Consider the following 22,305-nt stretch of genomic DNA (forward strand, 5'->3'; position numbering starts at 1 on the left):
TGGTGGGTTATTGGGTACTTTGTGCCGACTGTTTATTATGAAGAAAATAAAAAATATATATAAATACGTGGAAAAGACAGGAGAAATGAAAAAATAAAGTTCGAAACCTACAGTTTTCGATATTCCTTTCAAGTGTTTCGCTTACTAAACTTTTCATCAAACTTCATTTTTTCGATAATCAGTATTCAATTAAAAAAAGTAGGTGAGAAGTGGAAATCAGAGTGTTGACCAGTAGTTTAATTGCCCTTTCGTGCGTTGTTGATCTGAAAATAAACGTTTTTGCCTCATCTTTTTCATTCAAATTTATTTAATTCTGATTTATCTATTACGGATTTTAATCAAATTTGCGCATTTCAAAACCAATAGTTCAGAAATTTTGAGTTTGAGACCGTCTCCCAAATTCACAAAATCTACCAGAAAATAGAAATATAGAAATGTTAGCTCTATATTTCAAATGAGAAAATCGCAGCGATCCGTTGTACAAAAGTTAATTCCTTACACTACTCAAAAAAGATTGGCGTAATTAAGAAATTATGGGCTTCAGGGAAAATTCGTGTAATACACACGTGTTTTTTTCAAAAAACTTTTGAGATTTTGTCAACCTATCTCACTTCTTTTCGGGACGATTCCTGGTCTTCCACTGGCCATCCAACACGACTCAATTCAGCATCGAAATGTTCCTGAATCTCACGATTTGTCACTTCCATCCACTTCTTAGTAGCTTGACAATCTTTAAATCTGATTGCTTCATGAATTTGATGGCGAACCGATTCAGAAGCATCTTTGCATGGCCAGACATTGCACAAATTGACTTTCTCAATGTCATTACGAACATGAGTCACAACTTTAGAAATGTCACGTTCCACTGCCTCCGCATGGGCCAGTTTCGGAAATTTGAGCAGCACTTCTTGATTTTCTAACTGTAATTTTTAGAATTGAATTGTCATAAAACTATTTTCTTTGAAGGTGATAAGCCTCTACCCACCTTACAGCAACCAGAAGAGTCTTTACTCCCATTATTAGATCCTAAAGATCGTTTCATCCTGTTTGGAATCAAGAACCAATTGAAAAAGAAAAGAAGAAAGAATGAAATTTCAGATGGAAAAATCTCCGACCGTTCCCAGCTTCATAAAACAGAGGAGGCATGGGAATGGCCGATAAAAACGGGAAAAAGTTCTCACGTTTTATTGCTTCGCGGGCTCCTTACACATCATCGTTTTTTTATTCTGGCGTTTTGGCTGATAGTCTTTACACGACGGTTCTCTGTAAAGTATTTTTGCTGTATCGGTTGTAACCTCTTTGTTCAACTCTTTGCCCAAAGGTATTTCTGTACAATACTTTTTTGTATGAGTCAGTGAATTGAGAAAGGAGACATTAAAACAACAGACTTGCAAACTTCCGGGTCGGCCCGGTCGGTCCGGATTTGTATTTTTGAATTTTTTTCACTAAGATTTTTTTTTCAAAAAATTCATTTTTTGAAAATTTTCCATATTTTTCCTTAAGTGTATTCTTTAAATTCAGATTCAAATTCGAAAAAATTGCTTTTTTTCAGCACTGAACTTCCGGGCCGGTCCGAGAAATTTTGATTTTAGCCCGTCCGTTGCAAGTCTCTGAAAACAATGACATTTTATCTTTTCGATAAAATGTAGTGCGCCTTTTTACATATTTTTTAGAGGTGGGTGTACTGTATTGCTTGCTTAGCAGAACAAAGGGAAAATGATTTCATTCCCTCTCCTGTTCTTTTTCCTCTCACTATTTCTCGTAGCATCTTGGGCACGATAGACACAGACGCTAACAGCTTTTTTTTCATCGTCATCCAAACTTCGCCCCACCCCCATACCCCCATCTTTCAGTTCTGATTCCTCTCTCTTCTGGATGCGCAGGAACGAAAAATTATGAAACTGGCAAGTGATCGTTATACAGTCTGCAAGAGAATGATGAGAATGCAAAAAGAAAATAACAAACAAAAAATGATTAATATGACTCGCCACTACAAGCAAAAAATGGAAATGTGCAGACTTAAGAACGAAATGTGGTAGTTGAAGAACCAGGAAAACATCGGTGATTACCTATCTGACTCAAACGATGACGAACTCTTTAGAAACGGAGAAGATCCTTCTAGCGAAGAAAGTGATGAGGTAAGAGATTTCATTAATATCAATGTTATTGTCTATTAGACTTTTGGAAATAACTACACAATAATTTTCCAGGAATCCACTTCAACTCGAGCTGCGCCAGCACACTTCTGTGACTCTGACATGGCTGCAAACGCTCAGGTTAAAAAAACAACCTAATTCCCAAATTTATCAATTCTTTTCCGAATTTTAATGACGAGGATTCAGTTGAAGGAGCCAACGAATATTAACTTGGCCATCTACCTATATATTATTGGTCAACTCATTTTTGTACTGGTCAACTCATTTTTGGTTCAAAATCATCTATTCTAATATTCGATTGGTTAATCATTTTAAATATTGTGTTTAAAAGGAAATTCTTGCAAGTTTTTCAGTGGTTTACAAAAACTGTATCAACTTTTTCTCGGTAATTACTGAATTTTTTTGAAAATTAGACGTTCCCCATTTCCGTATTCCATAACCTCAGCTTTCCAATGCATCCCTACCTTTACATTTTAATTGGACCCATAATGATAGAAATAATCCATAAAAGCAGATATTTTGAAAGTTGCTGCAGTTTTTGAAATAAAGAACAATGTAAGTTTCAGTTTTTGCAATTTTGAAATATTACCGCGCCTGTAATTTTTTTTTCCAAATTCTCAAAATTTATTCCAGTGTTACAAAATTTTATTGCCTAAAATTCGAACAACATACAAATGGAATATATAGCAAGAAGAACATTTTCTCATGTAACAACTTAGAAGGCATCCAACTTGAAAAGTTTCCGAGAACTGTAGAAATATGCACACTTTGAGTCAATTTCTCGTTCAACTCGAAACAGTAATCCTTGTTCTCGCATCTCTCGTGGGGCCCTGGAAAAAAGCTTTGTTTGTTTAGTTCTCGAAAAAGTCACTTACTCTGAGACGCCTCTCATGCTTAAAAATTTTGTGTCGAGTGGTTCAATGTTCCATGGGTTCTTTAATTGAATAGTCGAAATCCCGTGAAACATTTTTCCACATCTCCATGCTTTTACAACACCCGCATAACTTTCAAAGTCATAGACCATTTCTTCTTTTCTTGACTGAATAAGGACGTGCTCAAACTGTGCCCTCAAATAGTATCTGGGTAGCTTATTGAATGAATAAATTTCAAGAGTTTTCCCTTGAATTCTACTTGACAAAAATCGAACAATATTTGAATCCTTATCTCTTTCTCCTGCTACAAAAACAATTTTTTCAAATTGCTTAGAGTATAAGAAAAACGATTCTCTAAAACTGTGAGCTCTGACGCAAAGGACTGAGCAGCTATCCATTTTGATTATTGCTGTCAAATGTTGCATTAAAGCATCCAGAGCGTCAAGTTTGCTCTTTTTTGTCACGCAACCTAATATTTTGTATCCTTTGTCAAATCTGATGGTTTCATATTGGTTCCCGCTGAATCTCATGTTGCCATACTGGACAGAGTTGTGTTCTAAAACATCGAAAACTACTTCTTCAGAATTCTTGCACTTCAAAGTAATACTATGATTTTCCTTGCTTCTGTTTCCCCGGGGACCACCACCAATGTTCAAAGAGAACTGTGCAGCAGGTAGTTGATAGTACTTCATATAATTATTGAACGTCCTTGAAACCAAGGTTAACGGAATTCTGCAAAGAATATTGTGTGCAATTGGAATTTTTTGAAATACATCTGTCTAAACATAACAAAACTTACATTTCATTAAATTCCATGTGCTTGATAACCTCGTTTCTTGCTAAATGAGGAAGTTTCCAGAAATGAAAAGTCATTATTTTCAAGGGAGAATCGATTTGAGAGATAGGATGCGTAACAATGCACAAGACGTAGGGTGATGTGGCCTAATTTATAGTGAGAACCAGAGATGAGATGTGGCAATGTAAACTGTGCAAATAGAAAAAGGTCTTGACTGTGTTCTAATTCGAAACAATATATTGATTTTGAAAGAACGGAGAACGAGAGAGAGTTTTGGGAAAACAGATGGGTCAGAAAGACGATCTATGTGCAGATCCATAAATTGCATTGGAATCTTGACTCACGCTGAACGTATTCATTAGAACATACCAAGAAATCAATAGGTGAAATGGGGTTCTGGGAAAACTCCAAAATTTATGAAAACGTGGGCTGGGTCGCTTCTGGCACAGTTCTCCTTAAGTTGAAGATTTCCATGTTTTTAAATTCAAAATTTCATACCATAACTAGATTTTTGCCCCAGAATGCCAAGCGCCTTACTATTTATACAAGTTTAATGACCATCCACTTTCATTGATTCAGACTCGGCTGGGAGAAATGAAAAAAGTTATGTATAACAAAAATAAAAACTTTATTAAATTAATATTGAAAGCATTATTAGAATTTAGGAACAGCAAACATAGTGATAGAATATATTAATTGATTATCCTTCTTCATATGTGTAATGATCAGGTATAGATTCATCGGGCGAATTCTGTGAGCAATACAGATTGGGAAATGAATAGGAAGCTTTGGGCTGAAAATGAAAAATTAGTTTCGATTTTCCAACCTTGGTTTCTATCAACATACCTTTTAATTTTTCTTTCGAATCCCTTCAACAACGGCTCAAAAACTTTCAGAACTTCTTTAACTTGTCTTAAATCATCAGTCTCAATAATCACATCTTTCCGTTCGGGGCACCCATTTTCCTGATAAAAATTGAGCAAATTGGATGCAATGACCGCTGAAAAGATACTGGATTTAATCCGGATGATCCCATTTGAAAAGTGATTGGGAGTGAGAGAAGTGAAGCCTCCGCTGATAATGATCTGGTTAGCAGTAGTGATCATTGGGTGATCCAGTACCCATTCAGATTTAACTTCGATAGATTTCAGTGGAAAACTCTTTATCGATAAGTTTTGCTGGATTTCAGAAAGATATTTCTTCTCATCAGATTCCAGAATTAAATCATTGACTCTGAGTTGGAGTCCTTGCAGCATAATGTGAGGCTCTGGATGAAAGATACGTAGCTTTTCAACAGTCGTCTCCTTTCTAACAACAAAGAATCGTTTCAGGAAGTATGCCCATGCATTTTTCAGACAACAATTATATTCCACCATCTCTTGTCCAACCGTTGTACCATCTGCATTCACCTTATTGAATACAATGCACTCCTTGTATTCCAATTTTGTTATTCTCACTTTCTCGTTGTATTCCTTGATAAGTCCATCGAGTTTTTTAGCCTCCGACATATATGCTTTCTTCAATCTTGGGTCCAGTCTGCCCATAACTGGATAAATTCTGTCTTTCTTTAGAAAACCGTGAAGTACACTCAATCTCTTCTTGGCGTTTCGAGCTGCTTCAATCTCATAAAAAGTCGGTGGAGCATCTACATCATTTCTTAGAGCGTTAAACCTGCAATCGGGATGTGCAAACTTTCCAACGTCATATGTTACTCCGCCGTCTTCTTTTTCGTTTTGGAAGTACTCTGGGGCTTCTCCTCCTTTGTAGTTTCGGACTACACTCATGGTATAGTACGTGTTGCCAACTACAAGGAATCCGTCTCCGATTTCTAAATGAGGGAACTTCTGAGGCATCCGGTTCAGACTTTGTTTGATATATGAAGAACTTGCAGATAGCTCCATTCTGTAAAATCAGGAAATGAGAACTATATTGAACGGGGGAACGAAATTACCTTTTATTTGATTCCAAATGAGACAAAACTGTCTGAATAGATAAATATGTCATTGGTTTGCCGAACATTTTCAAGGAAAATCAGGGGTATAAAGTTTAGCTATTGATCGACTGGGGAAACTAAATGAGCAAAGGACTGGATAACCAATCGATGGGATGTACGAACGACGGGATGAATGACCAAGACTGCGTTGTGATGGGAACGGTCGTAAGACAGAAGGTCTATTATTGCAGTCTCACCTGGTACGCTAAATGCAATATTGATCTATTGCCCACAGACATCTCATTGTTCATTGAAAAAACGTTAGACACAAATCCAAACAAGTGAAAACTGTCATTATTTCATAGAACCAAGCAGTATAACAGTATCATATTGAAAAATCCCAAATATGCTCGATGGCAGTAGAATTCAAAAAAAATAGAACCATTCATTGAGCCGCTAGTTAGATATAACTGGAAAAAACAGAACACTAATCTAAAACTATTGTTATTGATAACACACACGTCGCTGTCGTTTCATGCATCTTCAATTCCTTCAAATTAGCTTTCGATTTTTGCTCTTTCCCATTGACGAATTATTTTCATCCTGTGCTATTTTTGTACCTGCTGTGTCATCGTGAGCAATCGTGTCACTCAGAAAAAATCATTTATTTCTAGCGATGCATAAATAATTGCAAAATAAAAGGACTCAAATTCGAAATCCAGAAAAAAAAACTTGGAGAAAAATTTCAAGATGTACGAGAAGACAATTTTGAAAAATAAATAAAATAGCGCTATTGACAGAATATGCTCGAAAGGGACTAACTCAAGACAAATGAGAAATTGAAGGATGAGAAGACATTGGGGAGGGGTACACACATCAATCAGTGAACACAAAAAGAGGAGCAAGTAAGGATGGAGGAAAATCCAATGTGTGGTAAAATTGAGACATGTGTTATTATAACTGATCGTCTTAAAAAACGTTTTGGAGTAGTGGCAGTGTAATATTGTAACAGAGCGGTATAACGATAGAAACTTTTTACATATGAAAATTTAGGTTCTAGAAAAATAAAAATGTGGTTGTGTCTAAAAACATAAAAAACTGTTTTTTCATGGAAAAAATAATTTAATTCTAGATGATTTGTTTCCATTCGTCCTTAAATTTTTTTATCTGAAAACATGATTTGAAGCTATTGCAAAAGTTCTTTATACTCCCTTACCTTTTATTGATTACCTTAACAAGAATCTTTTCCAGATAGCTGAGAAACTTTGTTCTCGACTGCAGAATGCTTAACATTTCCGTGTGAATAATCAGTTTCCACATCGCCCGAGAGTCGAGAAAATTGCTCACAACTTTGAATGTTTAGTTTTGTATCACTATCAGAAGGACACATGACAGTTTGTTCCAAAACTTCAAACTGATTACGAAGAGATTGAATTCCCATAATCGTTTCTTCTGCTTCACGAGGAGCCAAATGACTGATACTGCTCACACGTTTTTCCAGATGATTTAGCACTAGTTTTACGTAGTTAAATAAATCAGCGTCTGGAATCTCCACAAGAATTCGGTCGTCGGTTTGAAAGGTGCTTATCTGTAATAAAAACAGAAATAATCAAAAGAGTGGGAGTTTAAAAATATAAGAATAATTGACCATTAAAACTGTAGTTTGTTTTCCATCAAGTTCTTACCTGGTTAAAACCATAATCCAGTGAACAGTGAGTGTCACGGCTTCCAGAACACTCGCTAAAACAAAATGTTTGTCCGCTATTGTTTGTACTGAGAGCTCCACTGCACCGACCAGAACAACTGCATGAACAACCACTGAGGCTGATGTCAGAAATGTGGTGGGAACAACTACAGGTACTTTTAATTGAGGATTCATCAGAACTGTAACTAATACTGCTGTTAGAACAGTTCCCAGAGCAATAACCAGCTAGACATTTACAACGGTCTCTAGAGTGGTCACTGGAGAAATCTCTAGATTTGCAGCTGGATCGACTGTTTGAGCGGGAGTTGGAAGAAGAACTTGTTGAAGTATTCGTTGAATTGCTTTGAGTAGAGTTGTATGATAAGCTACTCGTTGATCTGTTAGAGGGAGCATCAGAGCCAGTGAGATACTCAACTTGAGAAAACAATAAGGATCTAATGAATGTTGCTATTTGATTACCCATTACTGTCTGAAAACAAAAATTACATTTTAAAGATCCATTATCAAAGAGGCTGAAGATATAGAGAATTTGAAAAAGAAGAAGAATCACTGTTAAAAAATGGGTAGAAGACAAATATGGAAAAAAACGAGAAATTTAAAAAATACTATTATCACATTTTTGGTTCAGATGACTACCGAAAAAATAAAATTTGAGCTTAAAGAACTAAAAATCAGGCACGTACATGTCTATCGGAAAAGAGGAAACCAAATACGTCTCTGGGCAAGAAACGCACAACAACATAATATATGTTTGAAAAAAGCGAGGCTCAGTCATTAATCAAAGTAAAACCACAAAACGCTGGTAGAGAAGCGTATTCTTATGAGCACAAATTGAAGAATTAGTATTGGCGGCAAACAAAGGAGCATAAAAAAGTGGACACATCAAATAATAGGGGGGTTTATTTGAACCATTTGAAAACTCGTGTGAATGAAAGTGATAAATGAATGAAGTCTGCCTAATTGATTAGGAAAATTTCAAAGGATTTTCAGCTCAGAAAGACGTACTAATTAAGATACAGTTAGAAGTTGTTTTCTCAGTGAGTCTGTCTGTGGGTCTGTCCATCTGGATGTCCCGTTTCTATCCGTTGACTGTATAGACGAAATGGTGAGAAGGAGGAATCGGTCCTTTCGTGTATATCATCATCTGAATCTCTGCTAGCAATTCTCTTCTCATTGAGTCTGTCTCTGTGTCTGTCCATCCGGATGTCCCATTTCTTCTTGCCGCCTTTCAGACGAAATAACGAAACGGAGGAATCTATCTTCTTGTGTGTATCATCCTCTAAATCTCTGCTAGCAGTTATGTTGTCAGTGCGTCTGTCTGTGTGTCTGTTCATCCAGATTTCCTATTTCTCTCCGCAGACTGTTCAGACGAAATGACGAAACGGAGGACTCCGCTCTTTTGAAGAAAATTTTGAAAAACGAGCATTCACGTGCAGATGAGGAGAACTTCTATCAAAATGCACTGGAAAACTCGCACGACGAGGAACGATTTTTGGTTAATGGTTCAGAAATGGAAGAAAACAAAGTATGAAACGATGAAGAAGAAGAGTAAAGAAATCGTGCCGATACACAAGAACAAGGAGGAGGTCCTGCCTGTAAGTTAATAAAAAATAATTGAAATTCCATTCAGAAAATGTTTTTTTTTCAATTTTCAAAATTACACTAAACATCGTTATAACAAACAGGTTATGTGTGTTTCGTTAAACTGCAAAACCGAGTCCGGAAATGAATTTAATAGTCTTTGAATACTCTAGATTTGACACTTTTAATTGTTAAAACAATTAAAAAATGAGATAAGGTAAAATCCTAATTAAGAAAATTTCGGAATATACAGTGCGTGCAAAAAGGATAGGACACCTCTTGATTTCGGGTCTCCTGAACAAACGAGAATAGTTATTAAAAATCTGGCACTGCCATTCGATTTAGCGTACAAAATAACCCCCGTGTACATATTTTCGTCATCTTACCATTTTTCGTATTTCCGTTCCACCAGAAAGTCACTTTTTCGGTCGTGCAAAAAGGATAGGACACCCTCGAAAATCGGATTTTCAGTTGATTCTCCGGAATTATTTTTTCACGAAAATCTGTTTTGTATGATTAAAATATACTTTTTATATCGTTTTCGAGTGTTTTCTCATGTTTTACCTCATTTTCAACTCCGGTAGACAATGTTTGACGAAGTTCGAAAGTCGACCTCTCAGAATACTTACTGTTTCAAAGTTTCAGGACGTGTATCTCAGTGCTCAGATAACGTACAGTTTTTAAACTTTCTGAAAATGTCCATTGTGTATCTGGTAGTAAAATATATAAAACGTTCATTTATTAATAGCGATTTTGGAAAGTCCCACTCAAAACTCTAAAACTCATTTTGACCAAATTTCACTATTTTCGAAAAAAAAAGTTCAAATCCTAGAAAAATCGTCTGCACATGTTTGCAAAACGTTGTTTTATTATTTTGTCAAGTTTTATCATCACTTACTTCATTTTAGTGAAAGAATATTCATCCTGGACAAATTTTTCGAAAATAGTGAATTTTGGTCAAAATGAGTTTTAGAGTTTTGAGTGGAACTTTCCAAAATCGCTATTAATAAATGAAAGCTTTGTATATTTTACTACCAGATACGCAATTGACATTTTCAGAAAGTTTCAAGACTGTACGTTATCTGAGCACTGAGATACACGTCCTGAAACTTTGAAACAGTAAGTATTCTGAGAGGTCGATTTTCGAACTACGTCAAACATTGTCTACCGGAGTTGAAAATGAGGTAAAACATGAGAAAACACTCGAAAACGATATAAAAAGTATATTTTAATCATACAAAACAGATTTTCGTGAAAAAAATCATCCCGAAAAATCAACTGAAATTCGAATTTTCGAGAGTGTCCTATCCTTTTTGCCCGCCCAAAAAAGTGACTTTCTGGTGGTATGGCAATATGAAAAATGGTAAGATGACGAAAATATGTTCCCGGGGGTAATTTTGTACGCTGAATCGAATGGAAATGTCAGATTTTGCATAACTATTTTCGTTTGTTCAGGAGACCCGAAATCGAGAAGTGTCCTATCCTTTTTGCACGCACTGTATTAATTTTCAACTTTTGTTTAATTAAATTTCAAAGTGAACCAAGTTTGTTTCACATTCAGATTCGAGAAATCCAAGAGATGCGTTTCCAAAAACCGTCGCCCACAGATTTGTTCGATGTTTTGCTGTTAGAGAATGGACGAAATGATTTTTCCTGTTTTTTGAACACAACTCTTAACTTGTTGTATTGCTGCAAAGAATCACAAACCTTGATAGGATAGGACCATCTTTAGGCATCCGAATCAGTTATTTTGTCGAAAAACATTTTTCGAAAAGCTGTGAAGACAGCAGGCAAGTTGAGACTGGCCGGTCAAACTCCATAAAGGCCCGAATGGTGTGCACAGGGGCGTTTGAAGAACTTTTAAAAGTAAGCACCGTCATAAAAAAATATAATAAAAAAAATTAAAATTACAGATTCTAAAAGTTGATTTTTAGCTCAATTGAGTTCAAGTCAAAAAATGAAAGAAGATGTGCCCTATCAACCCCAACATCATCAACAAGGGAGAAAAACAAACACACCTCTGCAGTTAACTTTTGATCCGGGGAACTGGAACATTTGAAGAAGGGTGGCAAATGAGAGAAATCATAAAATTCTTGATTTCACTTCGGACTCCTTGATTCAAATGCATGGTGTCCGGTGGCGAGTTATTTCATTTGCAGAATTTCTTCCTGCAACAGATCCCAAAGAGAGCCACTACAAGTGATGGGTTCGCTGTGGGAACATATGGTGTTGTGGCAATGACAGTTACGTTGAAAAGATCACATCATATGTTGATTGTTCCAAATTTAATATAAGAGCTTTGGTCTTTGAGAAAGATTAATTGATTGTGAGTTGTATTCGAAAATGTTTTTACGTGTGAAGTATCTTTGTTGTGTTTGTTGTTTTTCAAATAAATATTTTCCTGCAAATGTAGTAACTTAAATAGCTAATTACAGACTACTTCCCAACTTGTCTCAAAAAAACTTGAAAAAACATGCATGAAATGCTAGAATTTCGCCGGACAATCTCAGCCGATTTATGAGCTCTAAAATTCATTTCTCATTTACCACATGAGGCCTCATTTTCTTGCTCGGAAACAGTTTTCAAAATATCCGTTCTGTCTCGTCCTCTAGTTTTTGTCTAGCCAGCTGACCGAGGGAGTGCGCGTTGGGGTAGTAATCAAACTGTTAGGAGATCTTTTCTTCTTTTGGTTTTTGTTTTTTGTTTTTCCTGAAACACTTTTATCACCATTTTGGACATTCAGTTGTCTTTTTTTTTGTTTTTTAGTTTAAATAATCACAAAAATTCAATCTTCAAATTTTCAAAAAAAAAAATTATATTTCGACCAAAAACTCGAATTGGACTAACGATCTGAACGCAACGTTTATGTTCAACTTATTTCTTACAAGTTTTTCTTATAAATAGGGAAGAATTGGACTAAAAACTTCAAAACTGATAATCCTGTCTCACCTTTCCCTTCAGCCAGGTGCATCGGCAAATCAGAAGAAAGAAAGAAAATAGTAGACAGTTTGAATAGAAAGTGAAAAGCAAAGAATTTGAGCAATATTTAATGGAAAAACAAACATTTCTCAGTTTCAATTGATGTTTTTCATCCACGTAGTCTAATTAGCATGTCTACCTTCTCCCCTTTTTTCTTTCTCAGTTATCTAGTCTATACAAAAAAAGGGGAGGCAGAATGTGGCCGCGTGGCCCAATGGATAAGGCACCAGACTTCGAATCTGGGGATTGCAGGTTCGAGTCCTGCCGTGGTCGAAACTTATTTGCTTTTTTGCAATCATCTCCCGGATTGATTTTATTGGTGATAAAAATATATGATTGATAATTTTCACAGTTTTTAAAAGTTTTCATCGCATTTAGAGCTATTGTATTCTGGAGATACTAGAATTAAAGGCATCAGGTAATGGATTGAGATTAATATTTGTTTTATAATATTTATTAAAATAATTGGAATCATTCAAACATATCGAGACATTACACAACACAGAATTGCGACAAAAAAACCAAAATTATATTTATAGAATTTTTCAAAACTTTCTGCAAATGAAATAACTCGCCACCGGACACCATACATTTGAATCAAGGAGTCCGAGGTGAAATCAAGAATTTTATGATTTCCCTCGTTTGCCACTAGCATGACATGATACTTTCTGGAAGGGTTGATCGATTCCTCATGGTTTTGAGATAGTTATTTCTTTTCTGTTTCTACTCGGTCAAAGCAAATTTTTTACGGAAGACATCTTCAAATTTTCCACTTTCCCGGACCAAAAGATAACTGCAGAGATGTGTTCGTTCCTTTCCTTTTTGATGATGTTTGTCGTTACTCAATTGAGCTAAATTCAACTTTCAGAATCTGTAATTTTAATAATTTTATTTTTTTAACTGACGGTTGCAACTCAAACTGAAGTGCAGAAGACAGCCCTTGAAATTTTCTAGGAAAAGAAATTAATTCGGAAGATGAAATCCAAGAACAGATTCGAAAAAAATTGAATTTTCAAAACATATCTGAAGTTTTGTCTCATCATTCAAACCTACATAACTTTTTGTGAACAGAATAAAACTAAACTTCATATTCATTTTCTACGCGTCAAGTTGGTTCTGACCATATATACTTCCATATTTTTTGCTTTTGATATAAAAAGGCGAGCCTGGGGTGCAATAGTGGTAATACCGGCTTTGGCCGGGCCACCAGTTGCTGGGAAGCTTATTTTGTCAGGCGCCATTAAAGTGTTTTCTCAGAGAGCAATCAACCTCGGGTCCGGTCAAGCAAGGCACAGTGATTTCTCTACGTCTGACCATCCCCATATCCCACTGGTTTGCGTGGTTGCAGGACGATGGTCTGCAGAGAAGCTGTTACCAAGCCAGCCTTTACATCTTCCAAAAATTTTTCCATTCCCGGGGTTCCTCTTAGCCAGGGCTGTCGGATCAAAGGATCTACTACATACATGTTATGTATTATCCTGAAGCACATGCACTGATAATTTCTTTGTCTGTAGTATGCATCAAAAGTTTATTTTTCTTCAGGAGAACGTCGTCACAAGGCGTTCAGTTGGTCTAAGTAGAACATGATGTAGATAGTCGACTGGGTCTAGAGTTTGAAAAACTTTCTGTTGAAGTGTTGCATAATTGTTATGTATAGAAATTTCTCAAAGTCCCATTAATTAGAAATGGAAAAAATTTGCAAAAATTGAAGCTTGAAATCATCAAACATGAAAACCTTCCAAATTATTTCCATAGTTTTCTATGGTGAAGCTAGGACTGTAAGTTCCCGTAGTGAATCCCTTATCCCGTTAAAGGACTATTTTCTCATGACCTCCTTTTCCACGATGACGACTAAACTGACAGTGAATGTGAAGAAAATTACTGTCAAACTGACATAAATGACAGATGACCTCTAGTGTGTTAGTCATCAAACCCCTTTTTCTTTGTTCAGTGCAGATCTAACTAGCCGATTTGACCCCCATTAGCACCACTTATGTCTGCTTGAGAGCGAGAATCAGATTTTCATGACATTCTATTGATTCTAGTCGAGATAAGATTTTCCTTCTAGGAATATTTGTTGGCGGAGCCTGAGTACATAGGAGAAGGAGGCGGAGTCGCGTATGATGGAGATGAGGAGGTAGATCTATGTTGTGTCATTCATCCTTCTGCATCTCCTCTTCTCCTGTTTTATGGTTTCTATCTCTGACTGGCTCCAGAAGACTCATTAACAGAGACTTCTGAGTTGTATACCGTTTTGATGGTTCTTCTAGTCTGTGTTTCACTTTCTCTAGTTTCTGTCTCCAATCTTAGTTCTATTATAACATCCTCCTCCCTCAGTTGGGATATGATAAGATCCAAATTCTTCTGGCTCAAAAAATCAATTTCTGGGGAAAATCGATAGAATACCACAGAGTCCCACTCAGTCTTCATTCGTCCTCTATAATTATTTATAGCAACAATTTAGAACTGAGAAATTATAAGACATTCAGAAAACCATAACGCATTCACCAAATTTAGTCAAAATTCAGTTTGAAAGTCTACGTCTTGCTCAAGTCACAGCTGAGATTCCCAGGAGCTGTCCTCACTACCAAATATTTGCATTGGGTGCAGATGTTCACTTCATAGATTTACACGTTGTCTCTCATTGTTCAACCATTACAGTACTGCTAATCTGAGTTGGTGTGTAGAGCAATTAGGGCATCTGTCAAGACGTCATCGTTTTGTTTGCCCATCGCATGTCATCCGTTATCCTTCTAGTGAGCAATCGATTGTCTTCAGAATATCGAAAGTCCTGCTCTTGATTCTGTAGCCAAGGTTCCCCCTTTGGTTACCCCCTTACTTGGCTACCAAAGGTAATCCGACGGTCCCCTCAGGTTTTCCCCACAAAACTAGGACTATCGGAGCCTTTAATTACATCTTATTCAATCTGTTTATCAACAATATTACAATTATCATCGTTATTTCCAGTTATCTGGTTTATATTAAATTATTATTTAAAAAATTACCGCCCTAAGACTCTAAAATCAGCAAAAGCGCTCTAATAAACCCAACACTCTCTCTTCCCTCACACTATCTCGCCGTGACGCGAATGCTGTCACGCGCGAGCGGTCGCGTCGCGTGTCCACGACGCTTCTTGCTCAGTCTAATTTTTTTAGGCCGGAGTCAGTTCGTCTCGTTCGTTCGGTTGACGACGGTCGGTTCTCCGACCGTCTCCGTACAGTTTTACCTTGTACGTCCCGCCGAGAGAGTTGTTGAGGTGGTCAGATGTCAGCACTTTACCTTTTCTGTGCCATCTGTACCGAGCGCGCGTTAAAGTCTAGGCTAAATATACTTTATCCGGTTTTTGGGACTTTTTAGTCTCTTTTTCCCGCTGTTTCAGTTCCCGCCGCGTTCGTCGTCCATTTTCGTCGCCTCTACTCCTCTTCTGGACACGACGCTCTCCAAATTACCTTAAATTACACTTTCTCTCTATTTTGTTATACTTCGAGGCGAATTCCGAGAAGAAAAGGTCAATAAATGGGTCACTGATATTTTGCGTTCTTTCGTTACACCGCTTATCCTCTTACACTCACATTTTATTCCGTTTACACATTATTTTGGGGATGATTTCATATTTCTCTTTGAGAGTCAATCAGTCTCCGACCGCTAATTCGTTGCCCTCTCAACAGATTCTCCCGTTTCCTTTCCAACTTCCTTCATTTTCTTCTTTTTTACTAATAAACACAATCACTTTCTATTTCAGAAAAATGGATAAATTCCCGATTCTTGCTCTCCCAGCCGTCCCGTTACGTCAAGTTCTCGGAGGGCTCTGTCCAATTGATCTGTAAGTTTACATCTCTCATCCGAACTACATATTCAATATTTTCTCCATTTCAGTTTTGAACTTCTCCAATGCTCTTCTAGAACCAAAGAAATTCTGAAGTCTTTCGAAAAGGCCAACAAAACTTTTAAAGTTGGAGTCGATTTCCAAAGGAATTGGGTTGAAATCAAGGGTGTCTGCAAGTTCTATGTGAAGGAGGAAGACAATAATATGAAGATGGATAAGGAGAACAAAAAGAGAACATTCTGTGACAGAGAAGTTCCGATTTCTACTGACGAGGCGAAAGCGACTAACACTTACTGGCCAGCTGGCGAAAAGCTTGAAGGAACCATGAATGTCGGACAAAACTTTGTGAAAACTCTTGGAGTTGGACAACTCGATCAGATCTTGATCAGTGCTGAAAATCCAGCTGCCGAATGCCTCTCTTGGCTTGAAAATTGCAACGTGAGACTGGAGAACTTTAATCTGGTCGGAGCAGAGCCAAGTCACGCTGATAAATTGGCCACGACCATTTTCTCTGATGACTTCCTTTCGAAAGTCTCTGTGAACTTCACTTCTCTTCTGGAGCCTTCTGAAGGGTGGCGTCCAATCAATTTCAGTGGAGATATGCCAGTCAACATGTTCAAGATCCATCTACATCATTCTCAATGGTTCACTGGGAAACAATTGATGGCAATGAACTGCTCATCTATCATTTTACATCATTCGGCTCTCAAGAACGAGGATATCAAGAAGTATTTGGAGGCGTGGAAGTCTGGAGCGTATCCAAAGTTTATGTATCTTTCGGTTCATGTCAACGAAGCGAACAAGTTGAACTTCAATTCGATCGTCAACGGATTGACTAATAATCAGTAAGTTTACTATATTTCAACTTCAGAGAATCAACTTCTTCTTGTTTCAGACCAACTGTCGCCGATAACACTACTTCAGTAGAGTTCCAACGCGAGGATGGAGACTCCATCGAGATCTGTCTTGGAAACGGCGGAAAGCATTTCACGGCTTTCATTAATTAAATTTCAATTTTTTCGATTTTCGAATAAACTTTTCATGTCATTTCTCGTGTTTGTGAACACTGTCTCCGTTCCGAAAATCAACTTGAAACCATTAGCTATAGAAAGTAAGAAGAAATAATCCTATTCGGAATCTGACAATTCATTCTTGAACGATTTTGAAGTGTATCTAACTTTAGATTTTGTTAGGGGTTCGAAGTTTAGTAGAAAATTTCAAAATTCTATCATGTATACATCAATTCTTCATTGATTTTTACACCTCATTCCACTCATTTCGTCATCATGACCATCAGAATAAGAAAGCCATTTTCCTGCAACTGCTCCAGCTTCGTAACAAAATGCAAACGTCTGTGTTCCATTATTGTTCCGAGGTATTGAAGTTTGCTCTCCTACAGAATCAAACTGTTCCATTGTTCCAGCAGGACAATCCAGATAAGTACTGTAAATGAGTGTTAATGATTAGAAATTCGAGTCCTCCAAGAGAACGTGCTAGCACATATCCGATTGAACTCCGAAGCTCGATGAAGGTGTTCATACTGTATATGTAACTGGTACGCCTGCAGCTTTCAGGCAATAGTTGGTCGGACTTGGAAGCCCTGCCCTTTGGCACGTGGCGTTATAGATTTTTAAACAAACTTTGCAAGCTGGATTTCAAATGGAATACATTTCGACAAGCATAGAGCTCTTAAGATCACTTACGGAATGGATCCACAGCTGAAAGAAAATGAAAATTTGATTTCAGATATTGTCTTCTAGCAACTCACGTTCGACATTTTGAGTCGGGATGTGATTTGAAAAACTGTGAATGCAGTTCGATTCAGAATCTTTGAAAACCCCCACAAACAGATTTCTAAAAAAAAATACTTATTTCTGAGCACGTGACCTCAAAAAAACACTTTTTGGCCGTACAAAAATGATAAGACACCCTCGATTTTTTCGATTGTTCACGCAAATGACTAGTGTGAAAAAGCTCCAAAACATTATTGATTAGTTAAAAACACAAAAAAAAACAATGCACAATTGAATAACTGGTCTCTCCTCCATTGTTCTGAATAACTTCAGTCATCCTTTTTTTCATGCTTCCAACGACACTTGCAGTTTTCAATTGAAAAAAGGTCATTTTTGTGACTGTGACACAGTCTTCCTGATAGTCTCACAATATTTATTGTTAGTGGACTATATAGATCACAAGTAGAGCTTCATTTTTGTAGTTGACAACTTTTTTGTAACCAGTAATGTAATTTATCGTCTAAAAAAACGTTTTTGAGGAGTGACAGTGTAATGGTGTAACAATAAAACGGTATAACGTGAGAATTTGAAGTTTAAGGTTTTTGAAAAATAGGAGGAAATCAATTCCAGATAGTTTGTCTCGATTCGTCTCGAAATTCGCAGCCTGAAAACATATTTTGAAGTTATTGCAGAAGTTATCGATACTCCCTTACCTTTGACTAATTTTCATAACAAGATTCTTTTGCATAGCTCAGAAACTCTCAATTCTTAAAATTTCGGAATGAATGATCAAGTTTTTCATCATCGGAAGGCAGAGAAAATTGCTGACAACTTTGAATGTTTAGTTTTGTATTAATATCGGTAGAACGCGTGACGCTTTGTTCCAAAACTTCAAACTGGTCACGTAGAGACTGAATTCTCATAATTGTTTCTCCTGCTTCACGAGGAGCCAAATGACTCATACTGCTCACACGCTTTTCCAGATAACTCAGTACAAGTTTTACGTCGTTGTTTGAATCGGCGTCTGGAATCTTCACTAAAATTTGATCGTCAGTGTGAAAGGTGCTTATCTGTAATAGAAACGGAAATATACATTCAAAATTTTCGTTTTCATTTTTTCATCAAGATCTTACCTGGTTGAAACCATTACCCAGTGAACAGTGAGTGCAACGGCTTCTAGGAGACATGCTAGAACAAGATGTTTGTCCGCTGACGTTCGTACTGACGTCTCCTCTGCTAAAATGACACTGGTCAGAACAACTGCATGAACAACCGCTGAAGCTGATGTCAGAAATGTGGCGAGAGCAACTGCAGGTACTTTCGATTGAGAAACCATCAGAACTGTAACTAATACTGCTGTTAGAACAGTTCCCAGAGCAGAAACCAGCTGGACATTCACAACGGTCTCTAGAGTGGTCACTGGAGAAATCTCTGGATTTGCAGCTGGAGCGACTGTTTGAGCGGGAGTTGGAAGAAGAACTTGTTGAAGTATTTGTTGAATTGCTTTGAGTAGAATTGTAGGAAAAGTTGCTCGTTGATCTGTTGTAGGGAGCATCAGAGCCAGTGAGATTCTCACCTTGAGAAAACATTAAAGATCTAATGAATGTCGCTATTTGATTTCCCATTACTGTTTAAAAAAATATCAAATAAGAAAACCACTGTCAAAGAAGCTGATCAGATTAATAATTTGAAAATGAAGAGAAATCACAGTTACAAATGGGTGTAAGAAGACAAATATTGAAAAAAAAAGAAACGTTAAAAAATTCTATTACCACATTTTTTGGTTCAGAAGACTACCGATAACTGAAATATGAAATTGAGGAACTAAAAGCCAGGCGTGTACGTGTCTATCGGAAAAATGACACCAAATAGATCTCTCAGCAAGAAGCCCACAACAACATAATATATGTTTGAAAAAAGAGAGACTCACTCATTAATCAAAGTAAAACCACAAAAAGCTGGTAGAGAAGCGTATTCTTATGAGCACAAATTGAAGAATGAGTATTGGAAGCAGGGAAGAAAAATGAATGATTGACTTCGACAAACAAAAGAGTTGGTCACACCAAATAATGGTGGGGTTTATTTGAAGCATTTGAAAACGCGTGTGAATGAGAGGGATGTACTCAATAGGTGGTAGGAAATTCAACTATTTTCCAGTCAGAAAGACGTATTAAATAGAATGCAGTTTCAAATTGTTTCCTCAGTGAGTCTGTCTATGTGTCTGTCCATCCGGATGTCCTATTTCTTTCCGGAAACAGCTCAGACAAAATGTTGAGAAGGAGAAATCCTTCCTTTTGAGTGTACCATCCTCTATATCTCAAGAAGCAGTTTTATTCTAAGTGAGTCTGTCTCTGTGTCTGTCCATCCAGATGTCCTCTTTCTTTCCGGAGACAGTTCAGACGAAATGTTGAGAAGGAGGAATCCTTTCTTTCGTGTGTACCATCCTCTATATCTCAAGAAGCAGTTTTATTCTCACATCAGTGAGACTGTCTGTGTGACAGTTCATCCGGATGTCTTATTTCTGATCGATAAATCAGACAATGCTGTTTCGGATAGTCAAACAAAATATTTTATAGAAGCCACAGACGTTCGTAGAGAAGAAATGCACGAGAAAACTTTGGCGCGCAGAGATTTGAAGACTTGAAAACAAACACATATACTCAAGGTTGGTCTTGCTTTTGTTCCTGTGGCTGATTGCCGACCAGTCTGACGTCATGTACCAAATGTTCAATGATAAGTTTATTAAGTTTCGAGAATTAAAAATTCACATTTGAAAAATGAATTGTGTTAATTTTTCATAGTGTATGATAAAACGTAGTTGAAATGTGGCCGAGTCTTATTCAGTTTCAAAGATAATACATGTTTGGTGAAGTATAATACGGAGAAGGAGTAGGGAAAATAGTATTCGCTGTTTTCGTTGGAACTTGAACTACATTCGGAAGCAGTTGATTCGGGAGAAGGTAAATCGGGGGCAATAAGTTGATTAGTGATGGATTTTGAGAGTAAATGTCCGAAGCAGGAAAGGTTGACAATATCGGATTAAAAAGAATTTGGTTCGAAGGGAACACATTTGGGAATGGGAACAAATTTGAGAGCGTAGGAAGAATTGGTAAAACTGGAGTCTTTTGACGAGTTGTTTGAGAAGAAAGTGGGGAGAAAAGACCATATATTGAAGGATCCGGGAACGGATTACTATTGGAAACCTGACTGGATGTAGAACCTTGAGATCCAGCCATTGAAGACGGCATGACAGATTGTGGCTGCTGTCTATTTGAACGGGAAGAAGGGATTTTGTTACATCTGTATTCACGATTGAGATCTCGAACTGCCTTGTTCTGAAAACGATGAAAAATGATGAGATGTTATTTTATTTTCTGGCCAACTCACATAATAAATCGCAACCAAAAGAAACTTTGTATACTCTGGCTTGGCTACATGGATGGGGTTCACTCCTTCGTAAACTGTCAGGACAGGAATATAACGATGATTGAGGTGAAGGAAAACCTGAAAACTCAATGATTATTTATAAACTTTATCAAATTATTGACTCACACAATCAGAATCTTCGGTCTCTTTTGACTTCTTTGACCTGATTTTGACATGATTGAATCTGATGTTTTGCTTCATCCAGATACTTCCATCTTGCTCTCCAAAAAAATGTTTGATTTTTCTTGAATCTTCCATTTTTTTATTTGACAGAATTTCGTAATGTCCCTCATTCTGTCTTCGCACTTCCATGTTGTCAGCTCTTTCAAAGTGAAGAGACATCGAATACAATTTTGTTGGCTCCAGGCCTGTGATGGAATACTCCAAACGTGGGAAAATTTTGCGTCCTATGGCAGTATACGTCTGTTCATTCCCCACTTCAAAATATTTCTTCCAAAGAGTTTCAGAGGGCATTGCCACCTTAATATCATCAGTAGGAACGGACATTTTGGAAAATTGCTGTAGGGGGAAAGAGCGAGTTGGGGATTCAGCCTACTTGGACCAGGAAAAAAATGTAGAATGATGGAAAATGCCAACAGTTCACATGGAATTGTTTGGAAGCTCCGCCCCTTTTGTGGTGCCTGGCACGTGAGTCGCCAATACAGACGCCAAATGGAACATATGTCTTGTATTTGGGAAAAGCAGCATGGATTGGAAAGTACTCCAAAATATGGAACGCATACACGTGTTGCTTTTGAGCGCCCATGCCGCCCAAAACATCTGCCGGTGTTTCCCAACGTCCACCCCTCTCCAACCGTCCCACTCCTCCCTGTCCTCACAGCTGTCAAGTTAACTTTTCAATATCTTTTTCGTTGACATTTTGAATGATACTTTAATTGGAATTTGGTTGTATTCTCTCAATTTCAGAAACATTGAGCTACAAATTGCGGTTTATAAATGATAGTCAATTAATTGTTATAATACATTAAATATGATTTTCTTTGACAAAAAGGAATTAAAATTGAAGTTTCGATTCCAGCACAAAACGTGGGAAGTTTAACAGAAAATAAATTTCAACAGCATTCCCAATCAACCATCTTCAAACAACTATTCTGAGTATTTCAGGTTTTATACCGGGTCACCTGAGAAACTGAACAATCTCATAATGTATCGAACCAGTGCGCACATTTTTAGAACTGGACATGCAAAAGAACACCCAGACAGCTACAAGAACAGACCTTCCCACAGTGTTTTGCTTCAGCAAAACAGTACCAAGACACCAATTTATACAAGATCAG

The 22,305-nt window shown here is 37.1% G+C and overlaps 6 protein-coding genes across 6 annotated transcripts; 1 reads left to right on the forward strand and 5 right to left on the reverse strand.

The window, feature by feature from the left end:
- Window positions 1-602: 602 nt before the first annotated feature.
- GCK72_022795 (uncharacterized protein) lies at window positions 603-1,042 on the reverse strand (the record flags this gene model as incomplete). Its single annotated transcript, XM_003093699.2, has 2 exons — window positions 603-920; window positions 986-1,042. 2 exons carry the CDS (start codon window positions 1,040-1,042, stop codon window positions 603-605), a joined length of 375 nt encoding a protein of 124 aa, XP_003093747.2.
- A 3,436-nt stretch (window positions 1,043-4,478) lies between these two features.
- Window positions 4,479-5,843, reverse strand: GCK72_022796 (uncharacterized protein; the record flags this gene model as incomplete). The annotated part of the gene is made up of 3 exons (XM_003093689.2): window positions 4,479-4,617; window positions 4,671-5,726; window positions 5,776-5,843. 3 exons carry the CDS (start codon window positions 5,841-5,843, stop codon window positions 4,479-4,481), a joined length of 1,263 nt encoding a protein of 420 aa, XP_003093737.2.
- A 1,145-nt stretch (window positions 5,844-6,988) lies between these two features.
- On the reverse strand, window positions 6,989-7,855 carry GCK72_022797 (uncharacterized protein; the record flags this gene model as incomplete). Its single annotated transcript, XM_053735070.1, has 2 exons — window positions 6,989-7,345; window positions 7,700-7,855. The coding sequence occupies 2 exons, from the start codon at window positions 7,853-7,855 to the stop codon at window positions 6,989-6,991; spliced, it is 513 nt and encodes a 170-aa protein (XP_053578636.1).
- Window positions 7,856-15,768: 7,913 nt separating this feature from the next.
- On the forward strand, window positions 15,769-16,855 carry GCK72_022798 (uncharacterized protein; the record flags this gene model as incomplete). Its single annotated transcript, XM_003093697.2, has 3 exons — window positions 15,769-15,845; window positions 15,899-16,693; window positions 16,744-16,855. 3 exons carry the CDS (start codon window positions 15,769-15,771, stop codon window positions 16,853-16,855), a joined length of 984 nt encoding a protein of 327 aa, XP_003093745.2.
- Window positions 16,856-17,095: 240 nt separating this feature from the next.
- On the reverse strand, window positions 17,096-19,136 carry GCK72_022799 (uncharacterized protein; the record flags this gene model as incomplete). Its single annotated transcript, XM_053735071.1, has 2 exons — window positions 17,096-17,291; window positions 18,715-19,136. The coding sequence occupies 2 exons, from the start codon at window positions 19,134-19,136 to the stop codon at window positions 17,096-17,098; spliced, it is 618 nt and encodes a 205-aa protein (XP_053578637.1).
- Window positions 19,137-20,427: 1,291 nt separating this feature from the next.
- GCK72_022800 (uncharacterized protein) lies at window positions 20,428-21,514 on the reverse strand (the record flags this gene model as incomplete). The annotated part of the gene is made up of 3 exons (XM_003093704.2): window positions 20,428-20,916; window positions 20,969-21,085; window positions 21,134-21,514. 3 exons carry the CDS (start codon window positions 21,512-21,514, stop codon window positions 20,428-20,430), a joined length of 987 nt encoding a protein of 328 aa, XP_003093752.2.
- Window positions 21,515-22,305: the final 791 nt, after the last annotated feature.

Source organism: Caenorhabditis remanei, chromosome X (assembly GCF_010183535.1).
Source record: "Caenorhabditis remanei strain PX506 chromosome X, whole genome shotgun sequence".
Classification (NCBI taxonomy): domain Eukaryota; kingdom Metazoa; phylum Nematoda; class Chromadorea; order Rhabditida; family Rhabditidae; genus Caenorhabditis; species Caenorhabditis remanei.